Below are 23,778 nucleotides of genomic sequence, written 5' to 3'. Positions count from 1 at the left end.
TTACATACGTAACCTGAGACGTTTTCCTTTCTCTTTGGAGTGTTACAAGCTGTTCGTGCATAGATAAGATTCCTAAAGTTGCAAAGGCTAAAGTCTCAAACCCAAAGAGATGTTCTTTAAAAGTTAAGACTCGTCCACACCCTCCTAAAACGCCTCATTTAAACAGAATGGGCCAAAATACCAGCAACTGTGTGTGAAAACCTTGTGAAGACTTACAGCAAACGTTTGACCTCTGTCATTGCCAACAAAGGGTATATAACAAAGTATTGAGATGAAATTTTGTTATTGACCAAATACTTATTTTCCACCATAATTTGCAAATAAATACTTTAAAAATCCTACAATGTGATTTTCTGGATTTTTTTTCTCATTTTGTCTCTCATAGTTGAGGTATACCTATGATGAAAATTACAGGCCTCTCTCATCTTTTTAAGTGGGAGAACTTGCACAATTGGTGGCTGACTAAATACTTTTTTTTCCCCACTGTAGCTGGCCAATCAGCATACACCTCGCTTTTCAGAACGATGAGCTTTGTAAAAATCAACGTGTTTCAGAAAGGCGGGGCATGGAGGAGCAACAATGTATAGTATGTGGAAAATAATGTGTTTTTTTACCTTAAACCGCATAGACACATTTCATTACACCAAATACACAAAATAATGTTCTTTTTAGCAACGTCATATGACCCCTTTAAACCACCTGCACTTAGATCCACAACTCAGACTGTTTCCTTCAGCTTCCACACATAACAACTACAGTAAGTAGGTCCGTAAGGGTACTAAAAATTAGTGGTCGACCGATATGTGTTTTTTGACAGTCGATGCCAATATCTTGGAAAGCAGGGTGGCCGATGGCTGATATAAAGCAGATATCATTTTATTTATTTTAATTAAATAGAATTTATTTTAATTTAATAGTCATTCAAAGATTTGTTTAAATTATATAAATGCGTATTTGCTGAATGCTGATGGCAAACGAGAAAGTATTATAATGTTTGCCTTTCTGTTACTAATAATATAACACATTGTATACATTTATTACTTTGTTTAACCGTTCTATCTGATTATTAGACAGACTTCTATCCGTATTAGACAGAACTGTTAAAGGGGTCATATGATGCGATTTCAATTTTTCCTTCCTCTTTGGAGTGTTACAAGCTCTTGGTGCATAAAGAAGATCTGTAAAGTTGCAAAGACTAAAGTCTCAAATCCAAAGAGATATTCTTTATAAAAGTTAAGAGTCAGTCACGCCTACCTAAAACGGCTCGTTCTAATACGCCCCCACATACCTACATCACTATCTGGAAAGATTTGGATAACGCCGCCCAAATGTTCACGCAAAGAAAGAAGGCGTAACTTTTATTCTCGCTGTAGTATTGTTGTTGCCACCATGTCGTGAAGGCGCTGTGTGCTTTGTTGTGAAAGCGAAACTACTTTGTTTGGTCTTCCAAAAGAGGACGATATCTGCTTCGTCATGCCTGGAGCTGATCCGTGCTGGTCGCTGAGGAAATACTTAAACTTCGCACTGTCGATGCCGGATCGGCTTTCACCGTGGATGAAGCAGAGTCTAGCCCGGGGTTGTCACATGTGGTTGCCGCAGGCATCACAATATGGTAAGGGATGTAACATTTCCGTCACAAGCTTGAGGAATTCGGCCAATCACAACGCACTGGATAGCTGGCCAATCAGAGCACACCTCGCTTTTTCAGACCAATGAGCTTTGTAAAAATTGACGCGTTTCAGAAAGGCGGGGCATAGAGGAGAAACAATAATGTACAGTATGTGGATGTAATGTACAGTAATGTTTTTAACCTTAAACTGCATAAACACATTTCATTACACCAAATACACAAAATAATTTTCTTTTTAGCAGCATCATATGACCCCTTTAATGACGACGGCGAACAAGAGGGAGAATGTGTGCACTGTGTGCACTGCCGCTGTCAGCGCCGTCAAAATAAAAGTCCTGCCTCAAATGCGTCGGCCAAACAGAAAAACTTATCGGCCGATGCCGATATTTGAAAAATGGCAAATATCGGCCGACATATCGGCCTTGGCGATATATCGGTCGACCACCACTAAAAATCATCTTAATTTTCATTATGCAATATATACAGTATGCAATACATATTTCCTCACTTTTATCCTCCATATGATTTTGGGTTGAAACATGACCTGAACATGTTTGTGTCAACTTAACGTACACATACTAGGTACTTAATGGTACACAAACATAAAATGAAACAATTAAATGAAAAAACAAAAAACACAAACACACCTATATTATTTCCTGGTCTGTCATTGAATGGGGTGTTCACAATATCCTGCAGAAGGGTCTCACTGTTGCTATGGCGATTGAGGAGGAAGCGCACTTTTGGATCTTCACTGTACATCACCACCCCCATCTGGAGTAAACAGGTATTACAAGCACTTTATTCACACTGACCAGCTCAATGCCTCATGCACTCTGTCAGAAGAGGGCACTCTCCTGACAGTGTTTTTTGGAGACATAAAAATGTATAAAAAATTGGAACACCACATTAAGACAGTACCAATAGAACTGCACCTGGGAGTCTCTGGGTCCGATGGAGGTTAAAGATCCAGCAGAACTGGCAAGCAGAGACAACACAGGCCCCACCAGGCCAGAGCGATCACGAGACGCAGGGACAAGGAAGACAACATCCAAACGCCCACCCACACACACTAAAACGTGGATTTATTAAACATATTAAGTGAGGAATACAGCAGAAGAGTAACTAGAACAATGTTGAAAATCATTTAATCATTTATGCAAACATTTATTCATGTCAGCTTCACAGACATGAACTCTTGACTTAAAAATAAAGATGGTGCAAATCATCTATGGGAACATTTCTTTATAAACGAAAATGGCATTTATTGCACAGTGATAGTGTGAAAGTACAACATGACATCAAGCACCATGATCTCTGTAACTTCCCAAACGAAAAGTGCTAGCAGGGAGAGCATGTAGTGAGAGAAAAATCTCCCTGTGACTGACCAGTGTAATGGTATGTTATTCACTGTACTCTCATTGCAGGCTATAATTTGCCTTAACTTCAAAGTCAAAAGTACTGTATAAAAAATAATTCACACAAAAGGTTTCACCAGAAGAGTCAGATCTGTATTTTTTTTCAAACAGTAAAAAATTTATAATAAGTTAAATCTGTTATGTTTATGCTAAACACAAATGCATTTAAACTAAGCTGTCTATTTAATGTCAATTTGATGTGATTAATTTTGGAAAAAATATCACTTTAAAATTATCCCCCGCCCTGGCCCAGACCTGCACGCCATCTTAGATTGAATGCAGTTGCGGATGAACATGACGCAGGACAACAATTGACTGTGTAATGTAGCCTATGAAAACGCAGTTATACAGTATGTTCCTAAAATTCATGATATGATGGCAAAAATATCATTGTATAGCATTGTTTTTGTCTTAAATTTGTCATATGATGTTTATCAATACCACATAAGCAAGATTGCTGTTTAAAAATAGTTTGAAACAAAGACACAGCAGAACTGTTATGCCATTCTGAGCAACACGCAGCATCGTTTCATTACTGAATAAATCCACGTTTTTGAATGAATCGAGTGAGCCAATGAGTGAGCCATTTCTGAATGAATCAGCCATTTTAACAATTTGGTTTTATGAATGACTCACCCATTAAGACAGTGAATTGGCACCACCTACTGGCGAATTTATTTTCATATTTAGAATATCATTACATTTTTTTTCTAGTGCTGGGCAATGATTAATCGCATCCAAAATAAAAGTTTTTGTTTCTATATGTGTGTGTACTGTGCATATTTATTATGTATATATAAAGACACACATACAGTATATATTTTGAAAATATTTACATGTGTATTTACATGTATATATTTATATTCATATAATTTACATTACATATAAATGTATTTAATATAGAAACATATTTTTCTTAAATATATACATGCATGTGTGTGTATTCATATATACATAATAAATATACACAGTACACACACATATATTATGTACACAAAAACTTTTATTTTGGATGTGATTAATCACGATAAATCGTTGCTCAGCACTAATAATTTCATTTCAATATTAATTTAAAAAAACATTAATATCCATCTATTTTCATTATTTAAGCAATGCTGAATCAAAATATTTCTTTCTAAAGCTACTTTTTAGTAATATCTATTCAATACTGTTCTCATTTAAAAAAATCTTTTAATTATCTATTGGGGGGGGGGGGGTTCAGACAAAATTGACATGTGATTAATTAATCAGCATATCATGTAATTAATTAGATTAAATAATTTAATCACTTGACAGCCCTAAATTAAACACTAAAACAAGTACTTTAATTAGTTAAAATACCAATAATATAGTATATTTTATTTAAATTATTCTTAAAAAGTAGACTACATGCACAGGTCATCTGGAGTCTAACATGTGTTTTATGCCATTATCTTTAACAATCAGTTAATTAAATGTTCATCTAAATTGTTTAATTTGGACAGATTAGATATTAAAAAAATGTATTTCAATTTGCCTATAGTTGGAAGAGAAAGAGACAGAAACTGTATAACCTGTGCGCTCCTTCACGCTGGTCTCAGGTCCAACCTGGTTTTGGAAGGTGGGCTGCAGGGTGAAACTGTACAGACGGCCCAGTCGTAGACCTGTCACACGGTAAGAAGTGGCTGTACCGGGCAGCGTTTCAGACTGACCCGTTCCTGTGTCTGAAGAAAGAGAGAATTTAACACACTAAAAAAGTGCATTCAACTATAATTGTGCTTCTGATCCTTAAACCACACACTACCAGTTCCTAAACTTTCAGAAAAATCACCTTCTTCCTCTGTCCAGCGTAAAATATATCCTGTGGCTCCTGTTACTGGTGACCAGCCTAAAAGGACTGAATTCTCAGTACTGTCAGTCACACTCAAACCAGTCACAGGTGGCAGGGCATCTAAAAAAAGAGATATATTGAATAAAAGAGGCTGGAGAAAGACAAAGATAAAATTTGAGATACAATCTGGCGTGTGTACCAGTGGTTGCTCTGATGGTGGTGGCTTCAGTTTCTTGACCGTCCACCACAGCAGACAATCTTACAGTGTAGCTCAGACCAGGTCGAAGTCCATCGAGGGTGTATGAAGTTGCATCGCCACTAATCAGACGACTTGATTCAGGTTCACCTAGTCAAAGCAAGCATATAACAACATAGAGTTAGTTAGTCTGGTTAGTGTGTGTGGTTACATGTGTGACTGTATAACTACCTTGTGAAGACCTCCAGTAGATTCGATATGAGCTGGCACCACTCACTGCTCTCCAGGTTATACGGAGCCCCCCTGGGGTCGAGTCCAAAACACGCAGACCCTCTACTCTTGTGCCTCTCTGGCCCCCTGTACAACAAACAGTGATATCAATACACTTTTGTAAGGAAACATCTCTGATGAATTTGATCTGATCTTTAGCCAAGCCACAATAAAAGATAATAAAATAACACACAAACAATAATTTGTGTTCATGTCTTTATTTTGTACACTGTGTAAATATTCATTCTGTGGAATAGAAATGTATGTAAATAAATGAGAAATCGATATTGTAAACCCAGCCCTAGAGAATACGGATTAATGACTTCTCCATATAATTAAATTTGACTTGAAACAGAGAAACAAACATCACAGACAAACAGCACTCACCTGTAGTGACTCTGACAGAGACAGGTGGGCCTTCTCTGTTCCGAACTAGAGCCAGAACCTTCACTTCATACTGTGCCCCTTCATCCAACTGCCTCAGATCCACTGAGTTCACGTTACCACCAACCAACTGACTCCGCTCCTCTCCACCTACAATCGCACTCACAGTTTTATTTTTATATGATGGCTGAGGCTTTCTTTTGACTTCTATAGTCTACATAATTTATGAGCTGTGGCCCTTGGAGGTCACACACCCTTGTATTTTTAGATTCTCAATAAGACAAATAAGAAAACTGAGATATCAATATTTTCTTTCCTATAGGATATGGCACTTACACTCAGCTATGTGAGCATTTACTTTAATCACTATAAGATCTCACCGTCAGTCCTTTTCCAGAGTACTCTGTATGAAGTCGCATTTTGAACTCCAACCCAGCTGACTCGAACAACCTCCCCTTGGGCCTCCACCACCTGTAAATTGGTGACGCGACCCACCGTGGCCTGATCTAAAGCATAGAATCAGGATAGTCAGCCATTCAGACTAAAAAAATACACTGAGATTAAACCTTGCTTACTGCTGAAAACTCAGAAATGACTAATCTTTAAAGTCGACATGAAATTGCAATCTTCTTTTCTTCCTTGTTGTGACCCCTAGTAAAAAAGTAATATATTTAAAATACATTTATTTCATACTAAGTATAGTTCAAAACTATTAACATATTTACTGACATATCGCTCGAGACTTACTGATGCAAAATTATAATTAATCTTCCTTTGGAGTACTACTTGTATACAAAGCATATTTCTTAATATTAAGCCTAAAATGTGTTTTAATGTCACTATTGATGAGGATTGTATGATCTTTGAATAATATCGGCCTTTAAATGCAAAATATTTAAAGTGTACCTAAAGTATACTTGCAATAGTTCCAATTTAGCACAATCAAATACTTCTGTATATCTTTGGTTGGACTTCAGCACTGCAGTACTTCCGCAATTAAAGTTCTTTAAGTACAAAATTAGTTGTTCCAATTTAGCAGGCTTTAAATATAGCAGTTTAGTATACCAAAAGTACAATTGCAGGGTATTTTTTTTAAGTATTTTTTTGATTTTGTCCATCGTAAATTGATTAGATAGTATGACCTTTTATAGGTTAAATAGATTAAAATACGGGTACGCAAGTTAACAGGTTAAAGTATCAGTTTTGATGTCCATATTTATTCATCATACTGTTGAACTTGACAGTATTTTCTCTCTTGTTATTTCATAGGGAGCTTCAAAGAAGATAGAGAAAGTCTCAGGCCATCTGTGACCTGAAGAAGAAGAAGTGAAAATGCATGTGCCCTGTGTTTATCAAAGTAAACAAAGTAAAAATTAATTTGGCTGATTCCCCAAGGTTTCTATAGATATCGCGATATAACAATATCATGAACTCTTTTGGCCACAATAACCGTGGTGTGAAAAATCTAATATCGTGACAGCCTTCCTTTATAATAAACACTGTAATATTCCATAAAAAATAAGAATTATCTATTTTAATTTCATGCTGACTTTAAGCATTTAAAGGTCCATGCATATGGTTAACTGAATATATCAAAATGCAAAAAGACAACAACAACCTGTCCTTGCAGTCACAGTGGCAGAAGGTCCTTCCCGTGAGTTAAAAAGGGCTGAGACTAATATTTGGTAGGCTGCACCCTCCTGGAGTCTATCAATGGCATAGGAAGCCACATCAGCGGGTACAATCTCAGAGTCTTCCACTCCTACAATGTAAAAAGAAAAAAATTATTTTCCATGCCCATGTTAGCATAAATGTATTGCACTCAAGGTATAGTTGACCATACCATCACTTTGCCGCCAGATTATTTTATATCCCGTTGCTCGAGTCACTGGAGTCCAGGATATTTCTATCCTTGCAGATGTTACTTCAATAACTCTTAGCCCTGTAACAATTCCAGTAGAACCATTGGTTCTTGTAGACACAGAGACCACTTCTCCAGTCTGCCCATCAATCACTGGGGCAACACCCACAACAACAGAATCATCTGGCTGCAGCCCGTCTATAGTGTAGGTAGTGACATCACCACCTAGGACACGAGATTGCTCTGCAGCTAAAACAGAAAGAGAGAGCAGTTGACAGATTAAAACCAACACAAGTTTTGTGATATCAATTAAAAAAGAAAGAAAACCCAAATCTTTGCATAAACATGTCTACATACTGTTGCTTTGTCTCCAGGTAACCCGGTAGCCTGTTGCCTTAGAAACTCCAGTCCATGCAATCCTGACTCGTCGACTGTTGCTCCCAACTATCTGCAAGTTGGTCACCCTCAGTGGCGGTTCTGTTAACATTCAGTTACTAGCAGTTATTTTCTGACATAATATATTCCCATTATGTTACCTACAGAGTATCTTTAGTAGCATTTACATTTTTATGGAACAATTTAGGCACCTGATATAACTTGACAATTTAAAAACACAACCTCACTTGCACATCAGAAAAAGTACACATGAACACACCTGTTACAATGTACACTGTTGCTGGTTCCCCTTCACTGGATCCAATAAGTGCATTTATACTGACAGCATAGCGTACACCATTTTCAAGATCCCGTAGGTCAAAGGTGGTCTGATTCCCTGGAACTCTTCTGTTCACCTCTGCATTTGCTGTAAAAGATGGGTAAACCAATTCAAACAATCATTATAGCGGCACATCTCTTTAATTAAAATCTCATGAATGTACAGGTGTATCTCAATAAATTAGAATGTCATGGAAAAGTTCATTTATTTCAGTAATTCAACTCAAATTGTGAAACTCGTGTATTAAATACATTCAATGCACACAGATGGAAGTAGTTTAAGTATTTTGTTCTTTTAATTGGGATGATTTTGGCTCACATTTAACAAAAACCCACCAATTCACTATCTCAACAAATTAGAATGCTTCATAAGACCAATAAAAAAAAACATTTTTAGTGAATTGTTGGCCTTCTGGAAAGTATGTTCATTTACTGTACATGTACTCAATACTTGGTAGGGGCTCCTTTTGCTTTCATTCCTTGTGAAGTTCACTCAAATTCTTGAATCGATTTTGCTTGACAATCCTCATAAGGCTGCGGTTCTCTCGGTTGGTTGTGCATCTTTTTCTTCCACACTTTTTCCTTCCACTCAACTTTCTGTTAACATGCTTGGATACAGCACTCTGTGAACAGCCAGCTTCTTTGGTAATGAATGTTTGTGGTTTACCCTCCTTGTGAAGGGTGTCAATGATTGTCTTCTGGACAACTGTCAGATCAGCAGTCTTCCCCATGATTGTGTAGCCTAGTGAACCAAACTGAGAGACCATTTTGAAGGCTCAGGAAACCTTTGCAGGTGTTTTGAGTTGATTAGCTGATTGGCATGTCACCAAATTCTAATTTGTTGAGATAGTGAATTGGTGGGTTTTTGTTAAATTTGAGCCAAAATCATCACAATTAAAAGAACCAAAGACTTAAACTACTTCAGTCTGTGTGCATTTAATTTATTTAATACACGAGTTTCACGATTTGAGTTGAATTACTGAAATAAATGAACTTTTCCATGACATTCTAATTTATTGAGATACACCTGTATATTAAAACTTACTTTTTGATTAGTAATATGCATTGCTAAGAACTTCATTTGGACAACTTTAAAAGGCGATTTTCTCAATATTTTGATTATTTTGCACCCTCAGATTCCAGATATTCAAATAGTTGTATCTCAGCCAAATATTGCCCTATCCTAACAAACCATACATCAATGGAAAGCTTATTTATTCTTTCAGATGATGTATAAATCTCAATTTCAAAAAAATTACCCTTATGACTGGTTTTGTGGTCCAGGGTCACATATATCCCAAAACAACACTTTAATGATATACTGTCATACTGTATTTGTATTTAAAGGAAATAATATTCTCACATTCTGTATTAAGAATGATGATGTTGTATTGTGTTGCCCCAGAGACTCCTGTCCATCCTAATCGAATAATGTTTCCGAGTGAATCCACCACCCTCAGGTTCGTGACAGGACCAACTTGCTGCTCTACTAAACACAACCCATGCGTCAGCATATTACATGAAAGGTATGCAAGACAGAAACAAAAACATTGACCATCACGTTTTCACAAACTTGTTTAATGCAGTTCGCATGAAAAAAAAACTTGGAACTTGTCCAATTGTCAGTTTTAAAAAAGACTATAATATTACCTTGAGTAATAAAAAGAAAAAGCTGCATTCAATTAAAGATTTACACTACTGGTCTCCCCAGTGTCTTTTTAACTGCAATATTGATCTTTAAAACACTATCATATTGTAATTCATCAAATAATTTTTCTGACCTGCTGGCTTGGTTGAAAAGAAAGTAGCTTCTTCTCGCCCCTCGTAGAGTGTGTATAGAGTTATGATGTACTCTGTGTTCGGCTGCAGACTTCTGAGCTCATAGTTGGTGGTGCTTTTTGGGAACTCTTGCTTCTGAACTCTGCCTCCTACGGTCAGCAGGATCACATAAAGATCATAAAAAAAGTGTTACACAACAATTGCTCTACAGTCATACTGTACATAGTTTGCGTGTGTATTTTTTTCTTGTTGCTGTAGTCACTTTTATTTTTGTTTTGTAGTCTGCAAAGTTTATGTTTCAGTTCATTATTCATGTAAAATTAGTTGTATGTATGCAGATTGTTCATATTAGATAAAAATGTATTGCAAACACCCCTTTAACTGTTCAGGCTGATCATGCTTATTTTTTCCATGTAACGTTGCAACTATTGGGTTCCAAGTAAATTTCCATAAATTACCATAATCATCCAACTAATGCATGTATGTATTTTAGAGTAATTTACTGTGTTATGGCAGAAAATGATCTAAATGCAGCGTTGTATTTTAAGATTTTACTGTTCCGTTTTTTACAATCCTGGCCATTTTTACAGTGTGTTTGTGTGCTTTAGTTTCATACTCTCTCCGACTTTCCATTCCAGTCGGTAGCCTCTGGCGGCCTGTATGAGGTTCCAGTTTAATCTGATGCTGGTGGGTCCCGTAGTCGTGGCTCTCAGGACCTGTTGCTCTGAGCGCTCTGAAAGCCAAATGCATTAAACACCTTTTAGCTTTATCGCCCCTCCTGTCCCATAAAATATTAAAACAATGACTTCCATCTTTCTGAACTTTATGTCCTGTTATATTTATAGACAGTTACTGCCTCCTTTCTCTTAGTCTCTCGCTCTAACATGTATGCGCATATACAAACACCCTCACGCATTCGATTGCTGCAGTCTGTGAGTCATAAGACAAAAAACAGTTCTTCTGTTCTGATCTAGCAGACAGTGAGTCAATGGCAAAATTGAAGGCAAACACCTCACTGTCTGTGTATGATAAATGTGCGCAAGATGGAAAAAAGACACACATATTGTTTCCTGTTATGCTGTCTTAAATTTTCTCTCTGCACACTTCTTAACTAAAGACCATCTGCGCATGGCCTACTAAATACACAACTCTCCAAATGAACGCTCTAGACACTAACTGGGCTTCTGAAAGAGAAGAAGAGTATTTAGATTATTTATTTTATTAACTGGTTTATTTTAAAAATATTGCCTAAACTATTTCTTGCAGAAATCATTTCCAAATCAGTGCATGCCTTTTAAAAATGTTCTCTGTCCTGATGTACAATTTACTGAAGATGTGTCTGCATGTGTATCTGTGTACCTATCTTAAAACGTGCAGTGGCTGCTGGTCCTTCAGCTTCTCCATTGTACAGAGCGATGACTGTAACAATGTACTCTATGTCTGGTCTCAGATTCCCCAGAGTGTGAGATTCACTATCACCTCCCAGTTCTACGGTCTCCACATCACTTCCTGAAAGAGACATATACAAAAAGACTGACCTAAAGAACTCGTAGACATCCTCATTGGGTGATTCATCACTTTATGAGTGCATTTCATTAAAAAGAGCCTCTTCAAAAATGTGCTGACCTGTGAAAGGGCCCCAAACAACTCTATATCCTCTGGCCCCCGCCACTCCCGTCCAGCGGACTCGAACACTGTTGCTTGAGATAGTCTCAACGGAAAGCTGCTGCACTCCGTCTAAACGCACTGCAAACACAGGCAAATACAAAGACAGAGCTTTATATATTAGCATGAACACTTTAGTGATGCAGGAGGAGAAAACAGTGTGTGATTGTGTCAGTGTGTTTTCATATACACTACCTTTTAAAAGTATAGCGTTGGTAAGATTTAATATTTTTTAAAGTCTCTAATACTCACCATTTATTTGATCTAAGATACAGTAATATTGTGAAATATTGTTACAGTTTTGGCAATGATGGCAAAGCTGAATTTTCAGCAGAAATTACTCCAGTCCTTAGTTTCACATAATTAGTGTTAATAAATATATTTTGTGGAAACAACAGCATTTATTTGAGATAGTAAAGTTTTTTAACATTATGAATGTCTGCCACTTTTGATCAATTTAATGCATCTTTGGTGAATCAAAGTATTAATTTCTTTAAAACAAACAGAAAAATTCTTACTGACCCCAAACTTTTGAACTGTATTACTCACATGTGCGGGCAGTCAGGGTAGCTGGTGAGGCACTGTTACGGGGAAACAGTGGGTACAAGTTGATCACATATTCTGTGTCTGACTTAAGACCGACCAAAGTCAGAGAAGTAGACTCTGCCCCCACAGATTGTTCCAGCAGCTGTGCAGCAGGCTGACCTGTTAATAAATCAATCAGGAAAATCAATTAGCATAAGTTATGAATTATGCCATGCAGAAAAAATTACTAACAATGTTTTCAACTATGGCTTGCAGTGTGGAAATACTGTACTAAACTCAGGAATAACCAGTTTAAATCAGTCTGACAAATCCTTTACTGAATGAACTCATCCATAGGCATGGCTGCTTATTTACAGTAGGTCATGACTCACTTACTAAACTGCAAGCCCAACGTCAATGCATCATTAATTCAATGGATCATTAATTCAATGGATCATTTTCACAGACTGTGATTTTTTTTATTATTTTTTTATTTAATGTACATTTATACTTTGTATTATTTTACCTTGGCATTAAATTACAAGGAAAATGTAACACTGCCACAGAAGTGTTTCTAATTCAAGTTCAAGTTCAAGTCTGCTTTATTGTCAATTCTTCCACATGTACAGCACATACACACAGAGAATTGAAATTGCGTTACTCTCAGACCCTTGGGTGCATACAGCTAACATAAATACAGATTAAATACAAAATACAAAATACAACTATACAAATATACAAATAAGGTAAAAACAAATAAGGTAAAATACTGATGGAGGGTCAACAGTTTAAACATCCTCAAAAAATGAAGGGCATTAAATTAAATTTTTTTCCTTTAATTTCGTTCTCTCCCAAGACAGTAGAGTGCAATGAGCCCACACATGAAAAAAAAGAGTCAAAATGAGAAAAAGTATTAAATAAACTGCAATATTTATAGCAATAAAAAAAAAAAATGCATATCAACAGCTACTCTACTCAGCAGTCCCAGGCTAACTGGCTGAAAATTTATACACATGGGTATCGCTATCTGGTGCGCCCCCAGAGGTTAGGACGATTCCAAGGGCCTGACAAGGGAGAGGGGGCCGGAAACATGATTGTTACTGAGGGGGAACCCCCACCCCCACCCCAAATTATTTGAAACAAAGGATTCAAAGCTCTCGTAACAGTATTTTGAAAGCATCCATCACTAGGCGCCACCATGTATGCCAATCCAACTGAAAGTCAACAGTTTGTTGAAGTTCTCATTTGTCTGAGAAACAACTGTTTAGTCGAGTGTGTGTGTGTGTTCCAACAGCTCTACACCTCGCTGCCACATCAAGGTAAATAAAGAGTTTTTAAAAACCAACTATGTGTTCATGTCTTTATACAAAGTGTGTTAGACAAGCAGAAGCCGAGGAACAGAGAGCAGCTCCGTGACAGAGTAACAGCAAATGTGACATCTTTCTCTCTTCTGACTAACACAATCAATCTCTCAATATTTTGAAAATGCTCTTACTCGCCTTAATGCATTATCTCTTTGTTTGTGTACCTTTTTATAGATTTTCATAACCAAGAAATACATTTTGTCTCATGTTTCATTTCAAAATGTTTTGATACATCTTCAGAAACATTTGGGGGTTTGGTACAGTGGAAGCAGCTCAGCAACTCATACCAGCTGGCCAACCAAACACAGCATAGAATCAATATATGTTAATGACATAGTATAATTTTAAATCAGTTTCAGCATCTATTCATCTGCATGCAACATTGGGCTAAGACAGGCAGGTTGAAACACCTTCCTCAAGCTTCAAAATCTAACCTGATTAAACATAGGGCCACACCTAATCTGACAGATCTGTTCTCTGCCAGCTCACACCTGGATACCAACCAGGTAAAGCAAACTGGCACTCCTTTAAGCAATTGACAAAAATGCCTTGGGGAAACCAAAACGCACTCTTCCACCTCCCCATCTTCCTTTTATCAAACTGCTAAAATCATTAGTTAGTGGCGCTTGCTAAGGCCATAATCACTATTACTATTGCTCACACTTAGAATTAAGGGTTTGTTCAAATTCCTCAACTACTGTTTTACAGTGGACTGTTTGCAACAGAAATGAATGTTCAATCATGTGGCTTTTTGAGGAGACTTCTTCTTCTCTGAATGATCAGATACAATTTTGAGCATACTGTACAAACACTGCTCACATCTTCTTTAGAAAAATAATAAAACTACTATATATTACAGTGCTGCTTGTCCCAGTCATCCTTTTCTTCTTACATATTTATCCTCCAGAATCTCTTTCACTGACTCACACTACAATTATGGTATTGACTATTCAAAGAGTAAAAACATTACTGAAAAATGCAATAGAAGTATGGATTATTGTCCATATGGAAGTGTGTCAGTCTCACCTATAGGTCTATAGGTGATTCTGTAACCCTGTACTTGGTCAACTGGAGTGTCCCAGCCCAAAGCTAGTGTAAAAAACCCAGCCTGGATCAGTCGCAGTGCAGTCACACCTTGGAGAGGCTCTAGAGGGTAGTTTGAGGTAAGAGAGAGTGAAAGTTTTTTAAGAGATGCTGATTTAGATGACACATATTTCTGTTGTGTTCAGTTCTCACTTGTTCGGGTCTTGCCAGACACTGACTCTCCCAAGCTGTTTGGGTACTGAGCAATAACAGTGATCAGGTAGTCTGTGCCTGAACGCAGCTCTCGTGCAGTGTAGCTCTGCTGGTTGCTTGGTATGGTTTCCTGCAGGTAAAAAGACTTTTCAGTGGAGACCAATATGCTACACTTTGTTTGATCCACTGTTGTTGTTGTTGTTATTGTAAACTAAAACTATGTAAACAATTTTGAGTAACTGAAATAAAGTTGAAATAAATATTAAATGGAAAAACTTAAACTTAAAAATGTAGCAAAACTAACTACATTGAGCTGAAGTACTAAAATTACTAAAACTTCAACTGGAATAAAAATACTAAAGCTATATAAAAATATTGTAAAAAAAAAAAAAAAAAGATATATAAATAAAAAGACAAATCACATAATTAGCAAAGCACATTAATAAAAAATAAAAAAATTCAGTGACCCTTAAAATGTACAAAATATTACATATACATATATTTTAACTAATTTAGCAGATGATTTACTCCAAAGCAATTTACTAATCAGAAACATAAGCTATTTGTCACAAAGTCAACAATATTCATAGTATACAAATACAATGCAATGTTTATTAGACAGCTAGATTAAGAAAACAAGCTAGAGCAAAGAAAAGAAATTCAGAACAGAAGAGAAAGTTTTTGACAATGTAAAAATGAGTCTTCCTCAGGTTTTATCATTTAATTCATTAAATAAAGATTCCTAAATGCCTCTACTTTCGGAAGGCCAAATAAAGTGCTTTTGCTTTCGCCTAGAAACACACAGCGTCTCCCTGACATGGCTGCTTCAACACTAACTGCGGTTACTGAAACCCCGCCTTCTTTCTTTGCGTGAACATTTGGGCGGCATTACGCAAGTATTTCCACATAGTGAGGTAGATATGTGGGGGAGTGTTAGAACGAGCCGTTTTAGGGGGGTGTGGCAGAGTCTTAACTTTGATAAAGAATATCTCTTTGGTTTTGAGACTTTAGTCTTTGCAACTTCAGGGATCTTATCTATGCACAATCAGATTGTAACACTCCAAAGAGAAAGGAAAACTTGAAATCGCATCATATGACCCCTTTAATCATTTTTATCCCATTTACAGATGTTTAGTCTGCAAAAAAAGCATCCTTTTGATGAGCATTCTTCTCACCTGTCGAAGCTCTGCTGTGATTGCCTGACCCAGGCCAGATAGGGGCCTGTACTGGACCACATAGCCACTTACAGGCCCTCCTGCAGACGTCCATCGAAATCTCAGGGAATTGGTGGTCTCGCCTGAAAACTGCAAGTCTGATGGACCACTGTAGGCCTCTGATGGTGAAACAGTTACACAAATCAATGATTTTAATATAGCAGGATCAATTAAAACACTTAACAAATATAAAAGTTCTAAATGAAAAATACAAGTTAACAAAACTCTAATATAATTATAATCTTGAATTTAATTGCATTGGGTCTACTGCATGACAGGCTTACCGTCACTTGAGTAAGAGCCTCCAGCTGTTGTACACACACGTCGAGATACTAGGGGCAGCAAAGAGCTGAGAGCTTTGAAATTCCCAATCTGAGAGGTGAATTCACTTTGAGGAGGAGAGGCAATGCGATTCAGCTCAGTTGGGTCTGCACTCTTTATACCTGAGAAATGACAAGAGAGAAAGAAACAACTATAAATTCAGAGCAAACTAAATATTTTTAATCTTTAGTCCATACTGAATCCACAGCCCAAAGATGCAATAAAGTTTGCAGAAAAAAATTACAATGGTGGCTAAACACTCTACATAACAGTTCTTACCCACTGCAAATATTTTGACTCCAAGGCTACGTAGTTTTTGAGAAGGCTCCTGCACACTGTCCTGAGATTTACCATCAGTAATGAGAATAGTGATCTAAAAGAAAGAATGAAAGACAGTGACGAGTCAAGAAAATAAAACTTAAGTATGCTATACGTGAGTATTTATTATACACAGAATGGATCTTGTAAACAAAAACTCACAAGCAGACATCAAAATTAAAATACACTACAGTTCAAAAGTTTAAGGTCAGTAGTTTTTAATGTTTCTGAATGTAGTCTCTTAAATTCACCCTGGTTGCATTTATTTTATTAAAAATAAAAGTAAAAACAGTAATACTGTGAAATCGTATTACAATTCACAATGCTTATTACAACTGTTTTTTTATTTTAATATATTTTGTAATCTATTCCTGTGAATACTCTTCAGTCATTACTCCAGTCTTCAGTGTCACATGATCCTTCAAAAATCCCTCATATATGCTAATTTGGTACTCAATAAACATTTATTATTGATATCAATTAAAAAAAAATTCTGCTGCCTAATATTTTTTGTGGAAACTGAATTATTTGATAAATAGAACGATCGAAAGAACAGCATTTTTAAAAATAGAAATATTTTATTATTTTACTGTCATATTTGATCAATTTAATTTAATGATCAATTCAAAATGTTTTGAACAGTAGTGTACACAGTCAGTGTACAAATACTAAGCAAGCGCTTGTGTTGGATAACTCAAAGCTAAACAAAGTAATTTACACATTTGTGGTCCATGCCACAACTACCGATATGGCAAGTCAAACATGTGTGTCATAACCTCCAGCTCACCTTGGGTACATCTCTGAGAGAGGAAGGGCTGAAGAAGTTGTCTGCGATGTATTTGAGGCCAGCCCCAGTCCGTGTGTTTCCACCTTTATAGTTGATATTCTCTATAGCAGTTATGAGCTCAGTTCCATTCAGGTATGTAGTAAATGTAAACTCCACCCTGGGAATCATAAAATTCACAACTATAATCAACAAATGTCCCAACACCTACATCCATGAACCTTTACTGTTCATAACAAGTATAATATGTGCAGCCCCCTCATCAAACACAAAGACACTGTTTACAATAACATGTTCAAAATACACAAAGAACTCCTCTTCTGCAAAGCTGTTGCAAAAAGAGATTAAACAAGATTCACCAAATGGGATCATCACAATGTTTACTTCAAAGTACAACACAACAATACCAACAACACTATATACTCATCTACGTATGTTTAATAATAAGACTTTACACACTACCATGAATTTTTTTATTTTTATTTTTTTATTTATTTATTGATTTCCAACATATAATATAAAGGTACACACTACCATGATGAGCAAGATGGGTCAGACTCAGTTCACGTCAGAATGTGTTCAGCTTGGACAAGTTTGGCAAATTAAATAGTATGAACTAACCTTATTCACTTTATTTAACTCAGAAAAACAAGTACGTTTGAATTGCCATAATACACAGTATGTACTAGTGATGCGCGGATGGCGGTTATATCCGCGGGTGGGTCGGGTAATAAAAAAATGCATTCTGATTATTTGCGGGTGGGTCGCGGGTGGATAAAATAAATCATTAATGATGCAAGTATTAACTACATTTTCTAAATTATGAACGTGTTTTAAATAGGCTGCAGTATGTTAGCCTTTAAATAGGCTAACATTAAAAGTTATTCAACAAAACATTATTTAGTCAGGAGCAGTAAGTTTTGTTGTTTTATTAACATTAATAAAAGACGGCACAGCTAGGCTGCTGTCACAAGACCTATTTCACGGATCCAATACTGATACTCATGCGTTTAATTTTGCAACTGTTTACATTAACTTAAGACAAAACCGAAGACGCGGTACAGCTGAATCACCTACGCTGTTTTCATCTGATGGTTTGTGTGGATTTATTTACTCATCTAACCTACACGCTATATTGAATAAAGGTTTTGCAGTAATTTCCCTCATTTTAAAGTAGAAAGCTGCGGGAATGAGTAATGCGATGTATGCGCAATCCCACAACGAAATTCAGCATCTGATTAAACATAATTCTATTATACAGAGAATTGTGAAATAGATTTTCTGACTTTTCAAAAACTTTTTGAGTTTATTTATTTTTACAAAACTTTCTAGGCCTGGAAATTGCTGTTCACTGACTTTTCCAGGTTTTTTATGACCGTACGAACCCTAATGTGATGATCGGGTGCGGTTATCTAAATCAGACAAAAATACAGGTGCGGGCGGTTGGCGGGTGGATAATTTATTTGAAGCTGCGGATTCGGGTGACGTTTTAGCTCATCCGCGCATCACTAGTATGTACTACTGGCATATAATATGAAGTGAAAATGTAAATAAAATGTAAAAAGTCCCCTCAAGGCATGTCTGTTCACTCAGCAGCCATCTTGGCAATGCCCCCAAGCAGCTATTTTCTATGTAGGTAACAGGCATGCAACACAGTACACAGCACATCAAGTATACAAGCACAAAGAGTTTCACAGACCTGGCAGTATCGCTGTACTGTACGGTTCCAAAACGGATGCCACTGGGTCCTACCACTCTGGCAAAGGGTTTGACGATCCCTGCCATGAAATTCTTGACCAACACAAAGTTGGCCCGGCCAATACTGGATGATCCATCTACTAGGAGCACAATGTCTGCTGCAACAACATTATTGCACTGGCCTGTCAACAGAAAAAAAAAACAGTTAATACTTACACAACGACTTACATAAATATGCAAAACTGTGACCTTTCCACTGTAAAAGAGATATATTTACAAATATTTAGAGTAGAAGTCTTTTAAGTTTGGATATGTGGGTTTTCATTAATACAAATAAAAAATGCTTTCATCAGTGCAGCCAAAATTAGATTAGCGTTAAACAAAAATGGGTCAAGCACAGTCACTAACAGTAATAAATATGCATATAGGAAAAACATACAGTGCTTATACTGTTTCTTTTCTTCTAAATGCATATTCTTCTTTGCCTAAATTTTAACTCTTTTTATTTTGCACATAAGCATTTTATTCTTTGTATCTAAAATGCACAGTCATAAGGGCTAGACAAAACATTTCACTGTGTACCATTGTGTATACGACAAATACAACTGTGAACTTGAACTTCAGTTTTTCCATAAGCATTCACATCTGTGGTCTATTCAATTCATGTATTCAGTAAAGGATTAGGGGAGGATCAGGGTGAGAAGACACACAGGATATGACCATCACCACCCAGTCTGCAAAGCCATTTCAAGGAAACAAAGCATCTGGGCCCATTTATTCAGCGGCTGGTGTGCCATCTCTCCTTCACACACTTCAGTATACAGCCAGTCATCAGATCTGTGGCTGTGTGTGACTCACCAGCTACATGAATGAATGCCCTTAAGGTATAGCAAAGGAATTAACCTGCTGTGTTTGATTTGATCAATGAGTCACTGCATTCTGATAGGGCATGATGGGAAGTACCCATAATGAGAACTGTCTAGAATGTGAGTACTATTTAGTGTACTGAACGTGCAGAATTTAAAATTAGGGATGCACATATCCATACTGGATATCAACAGATATTAGTGTGCGTGCATGTGTATTTATCTGTAGTGAATTGATCTGTATTGATTGATATTACATACTGTACTGTATGCCAATCTAGATGTGTTAATGGATAAAACCATATAAAATATCATTATAATAGTTACAATAATTAGTTAAAATAATAAAAAATAAGTGAAAAGTGGGCTATTATTCGAAAAAGGTAATTAATAATTGTTATTTTGAATTCTACTTTGTTTTTCATTCAAACAGACTTTTTTCTTTAGCAAATTTTGAAATGATTAATAAATATTTTCTTTCATACTCTACTGTTATAATGCTGACAATTGTTTTTTTGTGTGTTTTATTTGTATTAATTTTTTTAAATAGTATACATTTTTAATATCTGCCATTTTTCAGTTGTTGGCCATAACATGAAAATAAATCAACAGCTCATCAGTATCAGTTACAATTAAATAATAATGTTAAAATATTACTTAATAACAGTAATAATAAAAATAACAATAATAATGTGCTGATCTATGTGTGTTCATGCAAAATATTACTTTAAAACATTTAACTAATAACATACGTTATTTTGAATCCTATTTTTTTCTTTCAAACAGACTTTTTTCTTTATCAAATTTTGACATGATTAATAATCCTTTTTTCCATATAGTACCATTATAATATTGACTGGGACTAAGCGATGTGGTCAAAACATTTATCACGATAACATTTTTCATATCGGTTGACATCGATAATTATTACAATAAATGTCAAATATTTAATTCTTTTAAGTTTAAAGGCAGATTTCTTCTCTTGAGTGAAAATTGCAGAAATTGTTTTAAACTACTCTTCTTTTTTTTTTTTACAGAACATGACAAACACTTGCCAAACAGGTGAACATTTCACAAAACTGAGGTACAATATTCCAAACATTTATGATAAGAAAATATTTTTCTACATCAAAATATGCACAAATAAACTTAAGTAAAATCCTTTTTCAATCTTTTTTCCTTAACAAAATATCTTAAGTTTCTGCATGTTTTAATGGTTGATATTGTTTCAAATCATGAAACAGGTTTGTGTTCCCTGACTTTGATGGCACAATACAGATGTAATTTTTTGTTCATTAACAAAAACAGAACCATCTGTAAAAATGGTAACAACCTAATGCTGTTTCTTTCCGCTTTTGGTGCATAAATATTATATCGAACATTTATCAAACATGTTATCGTTTTATCGATATGATATTAAAGATTAACTATGACTGTGTGACTTTCTTACATGCCTCAAACTAGTTTACAGATGTCTTCATTTTCATCAAAGAGGCAAAATTCAGTGAACTGATACTGCAATATTAAATATGCTAAATGAGACCTGCACATGCTGCAGATAAAATTAATATAGCTCCACAATATACATGGTCATTTGAATGGCACTTCCTGAAATAGTACATGAATCTTTACCTTGAGCTGTAGACCGTGATGGGAGACACAGCAAAACAGCAAGCAGCAGAGTCCATTGCAGCAAACACCCCATTTTCAAATCCTACACATAATGACACAAAAAAGAGAAAAATATGTGTAAAATGGTCATCTAAGCCAAACTATTTATTATTTGGTTAGCAGTCTGTGCTGTTTTCAGCTTAAATAGCAGCAACATAATGTTCCTCCTCCAGGTGAACTGAGTGCCCAGATACTATGAACATCTGGTAGAAGCTCAAAGACAAGAAACTAAGAGAAGCAAGGTGGGGCTTACACCATCACCACCACATAAAATAAAGGGCAAAGACTCAGAGGAAGATGAGCTTGTGCAAGTTTGAAAAGCTGTTCTATAATAGGCCATTTTTAACAACACAATGAAGAATGCATTTTTCAAGAGAGAACATTTCTTTGAAAGAACATTCTTATTATATTGCTATTATGATTACAGAGGTCACAGTCTGTTATTGCTCAAAATAATATGCTATTGTATGATTCAGACCCATAACAGAGTTAAAGCATGTGCACGCTTACACACATGCTCCTGCTTGCACTGGTGCTAAAACTCAGAGCACATTCTCATTCAGCAGATCTGCTCACACATTGCAGATATTGTCTTGCACTTTTAGTACTTTTGTGTTTGTTACTATTCATGAGGGAAAATATGTGGGATCGTGCTGTTCCTTTTCAACGGAAGTGGTCCACACATGAATGTCCGTCGCATATGCTGAGTGTTACTATTTGTCCTTTCATAGATGCCATTTTTTAAAATATATTTCCAGCAGACGGGTCTGTTTTTGATTTTGTAACGAGAGGAAATCGTGGTCCACATTTGGACTCACTCAGGTTTGCACTCAACAATGACTGCTCTGGAAAATGGCCTGCCTAAAAAACAAGGTTAAAAACTCACAGACAAACAGAGACAGAGACAAACATAAAACACACACATGGACATCATTAAACCTTCAAAGACCTGAGTCAGAAAAGCATAAATGAGTATGTTTTGGTTTATTTTTCTGGTGTTTCCTACTGTCTAGGATAAACAAGAACTATTTTACCTGTATTATCTTCATTGTGGTGAAGACTTTTCATGAATTTTTTTAACCACTTTCAAAATACCCAGATCTCCACAAAACCTTAAAGCATCCCAAAAGACATGTCTGTCTGGAACACACACAAATACACAGACAAACAGACTAAACACTCATCTAAACATTTAAACCTCCCACATATGCACATGTGGGACTTTTGTGTGCTTTATTTTCAGCTGAATGGACTTGTCCAGTGACATTATCCTTTTTATTTTGCCATTAATTAAATTATATGATTGTGAGGTTCCATTTGTGTCAAAAATTAGTCGACTGCTTTGTGTTTTGTACTATACATTTGTCTTTGTCTACAGTCATTGCCTACTTGTTCAGGTAAATCAGTATATGTAGGCGTGTATGTTGTGTGTTGACTTCGTCTTAATCTGTCGTCCTGCCTGCTTTTTCTCTGTCATTTAATTACTGTCGTCCTTATTGTCGTTTTGTTCTGTCGTCTTGTTCTGTCGTCCTTACTGTCGTCTTGTTCTGTTGTCCTAACTGTCGTCTTATTCTGTCATCTGTACTGTCGTCTTGTTCTGTCGTCCTAACTGTCGTCCTATTCTATCGTCCGAACTGTCATCTTATTCTGTCGTCCTAACTGTCGTCTTGTTCTGTCGTCCTAACTGTCGTCCTATTCTGTCGTCCTAACTGTCGTCTTGTTCTGTCATCAATACCTTAATCAGCTCAGTAAAGTTAGTTTCACATTTCATATTTGACTAGGCTGCTTTAGGAACCGTCTGCAAATTCACCTCACAGTACAAAACGAAGTACAATAATTCATTCAAATTAATGTTCACAGGACTATAGTAAATGCCTAGTGGGCAAACTGACTAAATATATTTTGCCAATGTCTCGCCTTAGACAATACTTCCAACATCTCCCTTACAGTCTGTACACTACACAAATATTTTCATGAAAAATTAGGCTACTGTATTTTTTTTCTTCATGTTCCAAAGGTTGTAGGTTGTAGAAGACTGACTTATTACAGGTGAA

The 23,778-nt window shown here is 36.2% G+C and overlaps 1 protein-coding gene across 1 annotated transcript in view; it reads right to left on the bottom strand.

Moving 5' to 3' along the window:
* The window catches only part of col7a1 (collagen, type VII, alpha 1), a 92,990-nt gene that overhangs the window by 59,770 nt on the left and 9,442 nt on the right, over positions 1-23,778 (bottom strand). Inside the window, exons 2-27 of the mRNA XM_016272084.1 lie at positions 21,686-21,767; positions 19,189-19,369; positions 17,493-17,649; positions 16,667-16,760; positions 16,351-16,509; positions 16,028-16,185; positions 14,853-14,982; positions 14,643-14,762; positions 12,277-12,432; positions 11,689-11,808; positions 11,422-11,571; positions 10,679-10,795; positions 10,065-10,211; positions 9,647-9,769; positions 8,225-8,371; positions 7,927-8,046; positions 7,552-7,818; positions 7,327-7,470; positions 6,089-6,214; positions 5,712-5,858; positions 5,286-5,411; positions 5,058-5,204; positions 4,859-4,978; positions 4,602-4,751; positions 2,566-2,702; positions 2,278-2,404 (exon numbers count right to left, since the gene is read on the bottom strand). Coding sequence (XP_016127570.1) covers positions 2,278-2,404; positions 2,566-2,702; positions 4,602-4,751; positions 4,859-4,978; positions 5,058-5,204; positions 5,286-5,411; positions 5,712-5,858; positions 6,089-6,214; positions 7,327-7,470; positions 7,552-7,818; positions 7,927-8,046; positions 8,225-8,371; positions 9,647-9,769; positions 10,065-10,211; positions 10,679-10,795; positions 11,422-11,571; positions 11,689-11,808; positions 12,277-12,432; positions 14,643-14,762; positions 14,853-14,982; positions 16,028-16,185; positions 16,351-16,509; positions 16,667-16,760; positions 17,493-17,649; positions 19,189-19,369; positions 21,686-21,758 — 3,643 coding nt within the window. The 5' untranslated portion in view covers positions 21,759-21,767. The remainder of the gene's footprint in view (positions 1-2,277; positions 2,405-2,565; positions 2,703-4,601; positions 4,752-4,858; positions 4,979-5,057; positions 5,205-5,285; positions 5,412-5,711; positions 5,859-6,088; positions 6,215-7,326; positions 7,471-7,551; positions 7,819-7,926; positions 8,047-8,224; positions 8,372-9,646; positions 9,770-10,064; positions 10,212-10,678; positions 10,796-11,421; positions 11,572-11,688; positions 11,809-12,276; positions 12,433-14,642; positions 14,763-14,852; positions 14,983-16,027; positions 16,186-16,350; positions 16,510-16,666; positions 16,761-17,492; positions 17,650-19,188; positions 19,370-21,685; positions 21,768-23,778) is intronic.

This window comes from Sinocyclocheilus grahami, unplaced genomic scaffold (genome assembly GCF_001515645.1).
Source record: "Sinocyclocheilus grahami isolate Dianchi unplaced genomic scaffold, SAMN03320097.WGS_v1.1 scaffold67.1, whole genome shotgun sequence".
NCBI classification, from domain to species: Eukaryota; Metazoa; Chordata; class Actinopteri; order Cypriniformes; family Cyprinidae; genus Sinocyclocheilus; species Sinocyclocheilus grahami.
The sequence above is the reverse complement of the archived record's forward strand: the minus strand, read 5'-3'. Positions and strand labels throughout refer to the sequence as shown.